At 39.1% G+C, this 12,064-nt stretch overlaps 1 protein-coding gene across 1 annotated transcript in view; it reads left to right on the top strand.

Annotated features, from left to right (window-relative positions):
- Nucleotides 1-10,049: 10,049 nt before the first annotated feature.
- The window catches only part of robo4 (roundabout, axon guidance receptor, homolog 4 (Drosophila)), a 44,542-nt gene continuing 42,527 nt past the window's right edge, over nt 10,050-12,064 (top strand). The window contains exon 1 of the mRNA XM_084730689.1: nt 10,050-10,555. Coding sequence (XP_084586815.1) covers nt 10,366-10,555 — 190 coding nt within the window. The 5' untranslated portion in view covers nt 10,050-10,365. The remainder of the gene's footprint in view (nt 10,556-12,064) is intronic.

The following is a 12,064-nucleotide window of genomic DNA, read 5'->3' as shown; positions in this document are numbered from 1 at the left end:
GGTCTCATTCACTATGTAATAATATTGAATGAAAAAAAATCATGTTTAGACATTAATTTTAAATTAAAAAGTAATTAAATGTTTCATGGACACATACAGGTACACCCAACTATACAGAAAATAAACTAGATGGATAAATAGCATTCAGCTATACTAGAAAAGAGAAAACAGCTACCATCCAAACCGTGCAGAATTCAGCTACAAGTACTTCAAAGCTCACTATTTAACATGCTATCGTTGTTGTTTTTTTAGGACATACAAAGGCAAATGTAAAAATCTCAATGCTAGGCTTATTTGTAGCTTTAGAAGTGCTGGTTAGGTGGATTTTCGTACTCTTGGAAAGAATAAGGCTGGCTGTTTCCCGGGGGCTGGCCATAGTTCTGACAACTCATTGTTCCGAAAGCCCAGAAATACGGTTCTTTGGATCAAAAGCTCATTTGTCCAATAGAATCCAATATATCCCATAAACAAATGCCCATCGCTCCAAAAATACACTCTCGCCCTGCAGTTGTTACTTCACTGACTGTCAGCTCTGTCCATGGTGCTGAATTTCTGCCAAACAACATTTCGAGCAATTTTACTGTCACAGAAGAATTTCAGAATGAAATCACGAGTTTTACCTCAGTCAGTTCACACCCCATCTCCCAAGTTGTCAGAAGTGTTGTGGGTAAGGTTAGCAACTGCAGGTTAAGTGTATTTTTAGAGTAGTGGGAACTTGTTTTTTTGGATAATGGCCTGAAAGTTAAATGGGCTTTTGATCCAGTGGGACATTCTTTAGACTATTGGGCTTTTGGAATAATGGGCTGTCGGGACAATGGTATGGTTTTACTTGGCTTCCAGTCTTTATGCTGAGGTGAGTTAGCTGGCTGCTGGCTGTAATGAGAGTGGTATCAATGTGCTCATAGTACTCTCAGCAAGAAGGCAATAAGGGGATTTCCCAAAATGTCCAACTCGTCCTTTCAGCCCATCAGGAAACAAGCTGCTAACTGTTTCAACTGGTGGTGGTAGAGTGCATAGAGGTGGCATATTTTTGTAGGCCAACCATCTCTCTGGTTGCCTCCACAAAAAGCCAATTGGATTTTTCATTGGATTTTGGTGCAAAACAAAAGCTCTATGGCAAAAAAAAAAAAAAGTTTTTGATAGTTAGGCATTTTGTCCAGCAAGATAATCTTCACAAGTGACCACCACTCATATATGTATTCTAAGTGCAAATGCAATGAGTAAAAGTAAAAAGCTAACATTAGATCTTAAATGAAGTACACCACATTCACCTGACTTCACGTCACCACTACTAAGTGATTAGTGTTTGGCATGACGACGTTTAATGTCCCTGACAACGTTTGTAGTCTAATTTAGCCACTTGTTAGCCTTCACCATTTTTAAGACACATAAAAGCTTCAAAATTTTACGAGAGGGGTATTTACTGACAGTTTATGCGATAGAACAAAACGTGAAAATCTCTTAAAGATTGTGTAAAAGAAAAAGGGAGTTTTTTTTCTAAAGATATGTTAGAAAATACTTTCTGAAATTATGAAAACACTGAGAATGTCAGGCCACAGTCCCCCAACAATATATAAGTCCCATTAACTGACACAGGAACACTGCTTCACCCTCCCTAACAGTAAGTTAGGAACGTACCCTCAGTGACTCTCAGGTCATTGGAACTGAAGTGAGCTTAAGTGAACGGACACAGAAGAAAAAAAAATACCATCCTGTCACCGTTCTCTGGCTCTGGTGGCTCAAACATGTCTGGACATGTCCAATAAAGGTGCTAGACAGAGTGTCCATGTTTCGGGTGGTTTTCAGGTCATAGTGGTGTTTGACACTGAGAAAGCCGTGTGGACACGCCCCCAGCATTTCAGAGCACAGAAAACTATTCGCTTTTTCATTATTTTGAGAATTTTTCAAATTTGGCTGTGTGGTTAATTACATATTTTTGTGGTGTGACAAACCCAGAACACACATTTGTTGCTGCTTTACATGATCTTTTCACTTGTGTTAACCACAGACCTTTAGGCGTCTTGCCAAAACTCGAGGGAAATGAAAGTGCTAATATGGTAACTCATTTTCAGGTTTTAGGACTAATTCTTGCAGCGCTCTATTTACGTGAGGATAGAGCGGTTAATTCCTGAAGAAGGAATCATCTACCTACTAATAAGGCCCAGCAAGCTTTGGCTGCAAACAGCTCCGTTTCCTTCAGCTTTCTCTGAAATGTTATTTAGAAGCCATTCATGTATCACTGTGTTTTCTTATTGTGCATTGCTATTCTACATTTTGGTTGCACATTTTGCCAACCATTGAATCATATCCTGTACTGTGTTGTCAGTACTTTGACAAACACAGCAGCAGCATTCACATGGTTATGATGCTGATTCCATGGGGTATAAATAAGCAAATGATTCCATAGAGAGTAATGAGCTTTTGCAGTCTAGAGGCTCAATTATAAACACTTGCCCCCCTCCCACCTCCATTTTAAAAGTGTGAAGCCCGAGGAGACGTGGAGTGGAATTCCAACCAGGATGATGAAAGAGAATCTAATGAATCAAAACCAATCCTATTAGTTCCGGCCCACATCTCCATACTGTGGTCCCTTTTCTGCACAACAATCTACCACATGATTTCACACAAGCTGGGGAGCTGGGGGATTTCAGCAGGGTGGGATAGGGGATCTGAAACCTTTCAACCTGGAGGGACTTGTTGCCTGTAATTGACCGCATGATTACCGCAAAACATGATCTTAGCCCCCGCAGAAGGTGCCACTGAGAATTTAAGTTCACTGAAATTTAAGGACAGGATTCAGCTGGCAAATAAGGGATAGTTCAGTTTATTTAATGTGTGGGTGTATGAGATTCTTATCGGTGATCAGTCTATTACCTACAGTAGATGGCAGTTGACACACCTCAAGTTTGGAGAAGCAGCAGGAGCACCGGTGAAGGAAGCTTAGTCATCCAAAACCAATCGATATAAGTTTATCTGTACGTGATATTTAGAAAATGGTTATTGCGTTATCTTGCCATTAGACTTTTCAGATGGGAAACTGCCATTGTATCCATGAGATATTCACAGCTGGCCTGAGGTAAAACTAGAATTTAGAATTTTTAGAATTTATTTCGGTCTGCAAATAGAAATAAAAACATCATGTACTGATTTACATGCATATAAATAAATGCATCACCTCTTGATGTTGTACAATGCAAAACATTACACACTTCTGCAGTCCAAAAACGTGTAGGTTGAAGCTACAGCTTATGACACCTACCCGTTTAACAGCACATCATATTAAGCAATCAACAAGAAAACAAACCAAAACAGGCAAACAAGGCAAAATAGCAACAAAGATCAAGTACAACCCAAAAAACAAGTATAAGCAAACTAAGCACCTGCTAAGAGGCTCCTTGGCCACCAAAGGGCGCCCAAGAGGCCGTGAAATGTTATTTATTTTTATTTTTTGTGATGCATCATTGTCAATGGTAGCTGTTTCCTGTTTGAAAAGGCTGTCTGACACCAAGATAAAACAGTGATAATATTCTAAATATAGCATACGGTTAAACTGATATTAACATTGCTTAGCTTCCATGCTCATGCTCCTCTTTGCTTCTCCAAATTGGGGTGTGCTGACCACCATCTACTGTATAAACTACAGTAGATGGCGAGATACAGTAGATGTGGTACAGACCCACATTAAATAATTTGAACTATCCCTTTAACTTCAACACAAACTTTCTGCGACTGCTCAGATGCAGTTTATATTTCAAGGTCACAATGCAAAAGATGTTTACACCAATCCCTTTCTGTCTTGAAGCCTGCAAACTCAAGGTCTCTGCAGTCCCTGAAGTGTGTGTCCTGAAGATCTGACAGCATTCCTTGGCTTCCTCTCTCGTTCTCACACGCTCTCACTCTTCCTCACCTTTTTTAATCTTCCTCTCTTCCCCCATCTTTCCTCCTTTCCTCATTTTAATTTTTGCAACTAAACTGCGTCTCTGGGGAGTGGGAAAATGAGCAGAACAAAGCATGTGGGGGTTTGAGGATCATTTGGAGCCGGGAGACAGAGTCTTTGTGGCGCAGCCAGCTGGACATATAAAGAGACGGGGGGCGGGCGGGATAGAGAAAAGGGGGGAGCAGTGCGAGGGCAAAGAGGTGTGAGCAGAAAGCTCAGGGTGCTTGGTTTTGAAGCCGCAGAGGGGACGGGGTGCGCTTCTCTCGGGTAGATCCCGCATTCAGATGCACTCAAGCAGAACTCCCGGCTTGCCGTTCACATCCTCAGCCATCCCGGCCTCTGTTTGTGATACGGATACCGTCACCGCCCCGCCCGGCTCTCACAACACCCAAAATCCATTAAGGATTTCAGGCAAAGTTGGTGCACTTATCCCAAAAGAATGTGATTCAGTTCATGTTAAATCAAGCAGACGGCAATGTTTGCCATCCTTTCAGGAAGTTTGGTAAATAAAACTTGATGAGTCCTCCATGGGGTAAATCTGAAAAAGTTCATTTTAAATCCGTATGTAGGCTTGGATTAAATACGGGTTTATTAGCCAACAAGTGGATGTTTGGCAAACCTGAAGACACCAGAGTTCACTGGGTGTTTCACTGAGCTGTGAAAGAGCTGCTGATAGAAATAAATCGGAGGCTCGTCGCCCGAGCAACAAACTATGCCGTTTTGAGGCCAAGAGGAGTTTTTTTCTCAGAGCTGCCTGGTCGTGCTCTATTATGCACTTTTGTATACGACTGAGGGATGCTATCATTGCAACACACACTAGGGGGGCAAAATCCTCAAACCGAGACCCCGGTGTTGCCTTGGCCTTTTACCTCTCTCTCAGGGAAGAATTAGCCCAAAGCTCTGCCTCACGGGGGGATGATGAAGGCCCAGATTAGAGGTCAGGTCGCTCACCAATAGCCCCTCTGCTGCTCGGACATGACGCCCCATCGCGGGCCGAAGCTCGACCCTATGGGGGGTTCCATTTTGACAGTGCCGAAGACATGATTGAATATTGGCCACAGGCTTAGAAAGGCAGTGGCTACACTGATCAAAGAAAACAGTCACAATAGTCAAACATGGGTGGCCACGGTGGTCCACAGAGCATGCTCAGTTACAGCATAGTCTCCAGCTGGCCTGTGATTTCATCTTTTAGCTTTTGGATTGTCCAACCTTCATGTACAGAAGATCAACATTAATAAATGTGAGGTGTTTTAAAAATATGTAATGAATTGATGTGTATGATTATTAGATTAAAATGTTACTTGATTTGTTTGACTCAGACTGCACAGAGTGATATTTTTACAATATAATGACACAAAGTTGTCACTTTATAACATCTCATTTTTTCACAATATGCTAATTATCTTGTTATAACATAAAACTTTTCATGTTGTAATGTAATAACTTGTATTGCAGTGGTGGCTGTCTGGGGGCCAGGGGCAAAAAGAAATAAAAAGGGCACCAGCTGTACATGGTGGGGCACCAGTGTGGCGAAAATCGTGATACATTTAAGGTGAAACAGTTCCTGTCCCTGGTTTAGATTAAAATTGCTTTCTACTACGACTCTGTAATAAAAACACACAGGGAACTAAAACTATTTAAAGGCACATAGAGGCCAAATAATTTTTTAGAATGTAATTAAGCCTATATGGTGCTTTTTTCTCCACTGGAAGGGCGTCCCAGAGGGCATTTTATCATGGTTTGTCCTATGGAAGGGCTCTTTACATCTTTAGAACATGGGGGCACCAGGGGAGGTGATTGCCCCCCTTGCCACCCCCTTGAGTCCACCAGTGTTGTATTGTTACATAAGTTATCACGTTATAACAAAAGAATTAAATTAAAATACAACTAAAGTCATGTAAGTTTCACATTACAAGATAAAAGTTTCTTGTTATAAGGTAATTACAATATAAGTTTCATAACGTGTAACATTTAATGTTATAACAGTAACTTCCAGTGTTATAATGTGAAACTTTTCACATTTTTACATAATAATTAGTGCATTTTCATTAGAAAAAAGTTTCTTGTTATAACATGTTAAGTTTGTATGTTGTTACAAGGTAAAAATGTCTTCATATAATGTGAAAACAACTTGTTATAACCATATCACATTGCCTTTTGATACATGATTATAGCATACATAATGATTATAGCCACTTTTAACTGTCCTTAATATTCAAGTTGTTTTTGTTAGTACTTTGATGCTGACTGAGATGATCTTTGATAGGAACAAAGAAAGCTGCAATGAATTCAACTTGATTTAAATGTTCCCCTCCATCAAAAATATGTTTTAGTTAGTTAAGATTATAGTTATTTGACTGTGATGTTTAAGCTTCACTGTGTACAATAATGGATTTGATAGTGAAAAGACATTCATGTGCCAAAGGGGTTAAGTTTCTCTGTGCTCCCTGAAGTCACTGACGCTCAGTAGATGGGTACCAGTGATGTTCTGGATGGTTTTAATCATCTGCCGCAAAGTCCTCCTATCCTGTGCTGAGCACATCCCATGATGCCAGTTTGTGGTGTTTCCAGTCAGGATGCTGTCTATTGCTCCTCTCCAGAAGTTAACAAGAACTTTTACAGAAGAATAAGAATTCTCTCTTAAGTTTTCTTAAGAAATAAGAGTCATTTAAGGCATTCATTCATTTCACTAGTCTTTCCTTGAACCCAAAATAGTTGATGAAATGCTCATTAGAATGTAATAGCAGATATCTGTAGTCTTTATAGTCTGTATTTAATAAATATATATAAAAAAGTCCTCAGTCAATTCAGAATGACCTCATCCATTCATGACTCTTGAAAAAGTTGTACTTCAGGTCAGACTTCACTTTGATGAACAAAAGAATAAATTTGTGGAGCCTTAGTTCTTCCTTGAATACATGAGTTTAATACAAGATATATCTTTTCACAGAGAAGGTCTTTGAACAGTTTGTATAAATGGATACAGTTCATACCAAAATCTTAAAAAATACAATAGAAACACTTAGTTTTATACAGCATGTCTCACGTCGTACAGAATCACTAGACAGGAGGACACTACATTACATAAGCAACAACATCAGTGTCACAGAAGCTGTTCAAACTTTACCCCACGCTCAAAATATCTGTACACCAGACAGGCTGGCACTCCTGAGACAAAACATGAAAAATTCTAATCTGTCTTAATTATATCACAGGTTCTTATATTAATTCACCAACAACTACACCAAATATCACACAAATTATACATGTAATTCTCTGCATTTTGGCGTTTTAGATAATAATCCCTTATTATGCAACATAGATTTATTTAAATGCATGGAAATGATTTACGCTTACTTACCACAAACATTCAGAAAAGCATCTGTTATGATAGATGCATCACCACGTACTTTACTTTACTTAACACATACAATAGTGATGTGTGAGATGCACAGAGCATACTATGAGTCCTTACTACAATTGATTGTTGAGGTGTGTATAGGTGAGTATAGACATAGTGTAATATAAGCCAATCAACATCTAGACTGTCCTCAAAAGTATCCATGAGACACTTTAACTTATTATTCATTATAAATCTCATCTGTAATGCATCAGGAAACATTATTTGTAGGGCTGCAAGTAACAGAATATTTCATAATTGATTAAAATGATTATTATTTCCCAAGGTTCAAGATGACGTCCTCAAATGTCTTGTTTTGTCCACAACCCAAAGATATTCAGTTTACTGTCATAGAGGAGTAAAGAAACCAGAAAATATTTACATTTAAGACGCTGAAATCAGAGAAACTGGACATTTTTCAATTGTTGCTCCAATTATGTGTTTATGAGAGCAGTCAAAAGCATTATGAGTGCATTATAATTCACCATTAATGCCCCCATAATGCACTATAGAGGTGGTCTTTATGTAAGTGTTACTGAGTTCATCATTTTCAGGCAGTTGTTTTTCAACAGTGAAAAATGCAAAGAAAAATTGGGCATGAAGGACAGAAGGAGTGTAATAAAAATGTAAAATATATTGTTATAAAGAAGGCCAATCATAATCTTATTATAAAACTCTGCGTGAACACAACCAAATGCTCCTGGTTTCAGTTCTAATGAGGTTCCATCTCTTTTCTCTGTAATTGAGGGTTTGCAGGGACTGATGCGACACAGAAAAACGGCCAAAGCCTGAAACTATCTGCAGCATTTTTGCATGGAGCCCCATTTGTTTTCTGTTTACAGGCAGATAAAGCGCAGAGCAAATCAGAAGTGTAATCTCTGCACGCTCTGGGAGTCCACTCAGACCAGACCAACTGACTGTGTTTGAAATTAAAGCAGTACTTTCTGACAAGGTTGACTTGCTACTTTTGTTTGCTTCTTCTGGGCGAGCCAAGATGATGTATGAGACTCATACTGTGCAGACAGGCAGCTACAAATTTGCTTGGCTAGTTGACTGGTGGGAGGTTGGGTGGTGGTGGTGGGGGGGGGGGGGGGGGGGGGGGGGTTGAGTTGTCACATTAAAGCAATGCAGTGAAAGAAAGAGAAGCCTTTGTAGCCATTTAGTCTTTTTTTGAAGCTGTTGTTTGTCAAAAGAAACAACATTCTTCTTCTGGTCCAATAATTTCCATCTGAACTCAAAATGAAACTTATACTTTCTGATGTGAAAAGAAGTGCTCTTCTCTGTGACAAATGATAATACTGCAGACTGACTTCAAATCTGTCAGCCTGCACTTTTAAAAAATATAGAAATATATATTTGCTCATTTAAGATGAAATACTGAGCTTTCAGAAAGATCACAGCAAAGATTTAGGCCGTTTTTCACCAACAAAGATAAAACCAGATCAAATCATGGCCTAAAATTTTGGGCTCCAGACTTAATACAGTTACATAAAAGATTAAATTAAACATCTATTTAAGCCTCAGTTTAGTGCTTACTCTAGACCTAGATTAAGTTTATTCTGTTGCACCAATACTTTAAACTTTAATGTGTGATCGAGTATAGTAAAAAATAGTACAGTAACTTTTTTTGCTCATTATCCAACAATTGAAGGCTTTGTCAACTTTTAGCTAGCTAGTAATGTAGCATTTTGGCTTTTTTTTTTTAGTTAGCTAGCAAAGAATGTAACGTTTTGTCACATTTTTATCTAACTAACAAACAATGTAGGTTTGTTTACATTTTATCTAGCTAGCAAACAATGTAACATTCTGTCACCTTTTTAGCTAGCCAACAAACAATATAATGCTTTATTGCCTTTATCAAGCCTGCAAACAATGTAAACAAAATGCTATTTTTTTATCTGGTTAGCAAACAGTGTAATGTTTTGTCAACTTTTTAGCTAGCTTGAAAACAATGTAACCTTTTGTCACCTTTTTAGTGAGTCGCAATGTAGCCTACTTTGTTAAAGGATACAAAGCAGCTAAAAACGTTTTAAACTAGCTAGCAAATAGTGTAACATTTTGTTAACAGTTTTGCTTGCCAGTAAATAATGTAAACATTTTGTCAACTTTGTAGCCAGCTAGAAAACAGTAACATTTTGTTACCTTTTTAGTGAGCTAGCAATGTAGCCTAATTTGTTAAAGAATACAGAGCAGCTAAAAGTTTGTCAGCATTTTTGCTTGCCAGTAAACAATGTAAAGGCTTTGTCAACTTTCTAGCTAGCTTGCTAAAATATAACATTTTGATGTGCAATACAAATACTCCCTATATTATGCTTATTCAGCAGCACTTAAGTTTATTTGTTATTTGTTTATTTATTTTGATTTGGCTAAACAAGCAAACCCAGTTTTGCTAAACTCTGACCAGAACTAAACTTACATCAAATTAATCTTTGTTGGTACAACCCAGTCTGAATTATTAAGCCTACACTGATCTACATAATTAAAACCTGTTGTGCTGCATTTGATCCATCACATGGTCTGCAGTTGATTAATGAAACTTATCTGACTTGGGAAACAGACCTCTCTCTGTGTTACCTCCCCCTTATTTCAACCTCCTCGCCTCCCACCTCCCTAGACTGAGCCTTGTTTTCTGCCCCCCCCTTTATCCCATGCAGAATGAATGGCACAGATGTTGTTGGACAAGACAGTACCCCTTGGTCCCCTTCCCCTCACTACTCGCCCAGCATGAGGTCTGAAACTTGTTTTTTGATCATTGTTTCCCCCCCAACTTCTCCCTCCTCAGGGGGAAAAAAAGGACCCAAAGAGAGGAGGGATGTGGGGAGAGCAAGAGCAGCCAAATCAAAGAGGGAGGGAAGAGGAGCACACAGCCATGTCTGAGGAATATGAAGAAAACATACTGTTCAACTGTTTCCACATAGGACATGTCACATGTTGAATGTTGAATTCAGACTTTATTGAGGGTATGGATGTTCCAGTGGAGCTGCAGTAGGGGGGTTTGGGTCTTCCATCCAGGAAGTGGTGACTGAAGATGCAGCTCGGTGCGTGGCTTCTCTGGGTGTCCTGGTTCTACACCTGGGCAGAGTACTCACAGTGTCAAGACACCTATCCGACAAAGCTGGGATCGCACAGGGGGTCAAAGAGCCGGGTCAAGGAGCATGTCCGTCACGGCGTCGGACACCAGCACGCGCCTCACAGGAGCAGGCCGCACCGCAGAAAAGGTGAGCCTTTAACTCTCACGACTTTTCAGACTGGAGGCACGCAACAGTGACGTGCTGCAACCTGCTGCACAGCAACTGGTGCTCTGTCATGCACGGTCTGTGCATGTAGGGGTAAAAGTAGCTAATAGGTAGGCTTCTAATGCATCTAATGAGCTAAGATCAGCTTCTGAACTATTTTGAAATGTAATCAAAGCTGAATAAAATGAAACATTTTTTTGTCCACATTGATTGTACTTTCTCCTTGTTTGGTGTCCTAATTTTCCCTGTAATTTTTTTCTCCTTTCTGACTTTATTAAAAGCCAATATATAGAAAAGTACTGAGTAATCTTATTCCACACTAAATAAGGAAGTATTTCATGATTTATATGTTACATGGAATATCCTTAGAATAGAATTGATTTGTGTAAATATACACTCATTCTGAATTTGATGCCATCAATATGTTTCAGACAAGGTATGACAGGAGCAACAAAAGACTAGGAAAGTTGCAGAATGCTCACCTGTTTGAAATGTTCCACAGGTAAACTGGTTCATTAGCAGCTGGCAGTGTCATGATTGGATATGAAAATGGCATCCCTGAAAGACAAGGCTCAGTCATTCACAATCAATCAATCTATCAATCAGACTTTATTGTTATGGCGTCCCTCATATCTCATAATGCAATTCAAAAAGTTTAACAGATGCATGACAAACCGTCCATAAGACGAAACATGTGAAAGGCTGTCATAGTAAGGATGAAGTGTATAAAAGATACTAAGACACTGGCTCAGGAACACTTCCTAAAACTGCTGTCGGTGAACACAGCTTGTTTGCAAATGATTGCATTCTGCTTTTATTTATATTTTACACGGCATCCAAACTTTTTTGGAATCAGCGTTGTATAATGACTTGACTGTACTGATGTTTGGCCAGAGTTAGACACAAAAGAGGTCAGACTCTCAGTTAAACAAACGTGGAATTGTGGAATAGTGGTGCTGTCTGAAAAGTACTGTCAACACTGACCGCTGACATAGAGCGCACTGCATGACCACCCACGGTCTGTAGCAAATTCCTGAAACATGTCATCAGCTTAAAATCATGTTTACAAGCACAGAAAAAAGTTCTGAAGTATTGACAACTTTTGTTTAGTAGGCCTATGTTTTTGAGCTGTAATAAAAATACTACGTTAAGGTTAAACTGTCTATGAGGAAAGACTAGGGCTGCACATTGTAAGCGCTTTCCTTAATCAGTCATTGGTAACGATCAATTAATCAATTAATCGTAATTTAAAAAAAAATACCAAATGTGTGTTCTCCTCCTCAATCAAAGCTTCCACAGGAACATATTACAGATTCTCTGTCAGTATCTGTCAGTAAAACATAGAGGTGTACATGTTTATGTAAGGGATAATGTACAGTGAGCAGGACATTACTGTAAAATAATCAAATAATAGGTGATACAGGACCCACATGTGAAGCCTGATGGAGTTTATTTTGCAATAATGATCCACTTACTGTACATTATCCTGCT

Source organism: Lutjanus erythropterus, chromosome 11 (genome assembly GCF_056507025.1).
Source record: "Lutjanus erythropterus isolate fLutEry1 chromosome 11, fLutEry1.hap2, whole genome shotgun sequence".
In the NCBI taxonomy this organism is placed as follows: domain Eukaryota; kingdom Metazoa; phylum Chordata; class Actinopteri; order Lutjaniformes; family Lutjanidae; genus Lutjanus; species Lutjanus erythropterus.
This window is presented reverse-complemented; position numbering and strand designations above follow the sequence as displayed.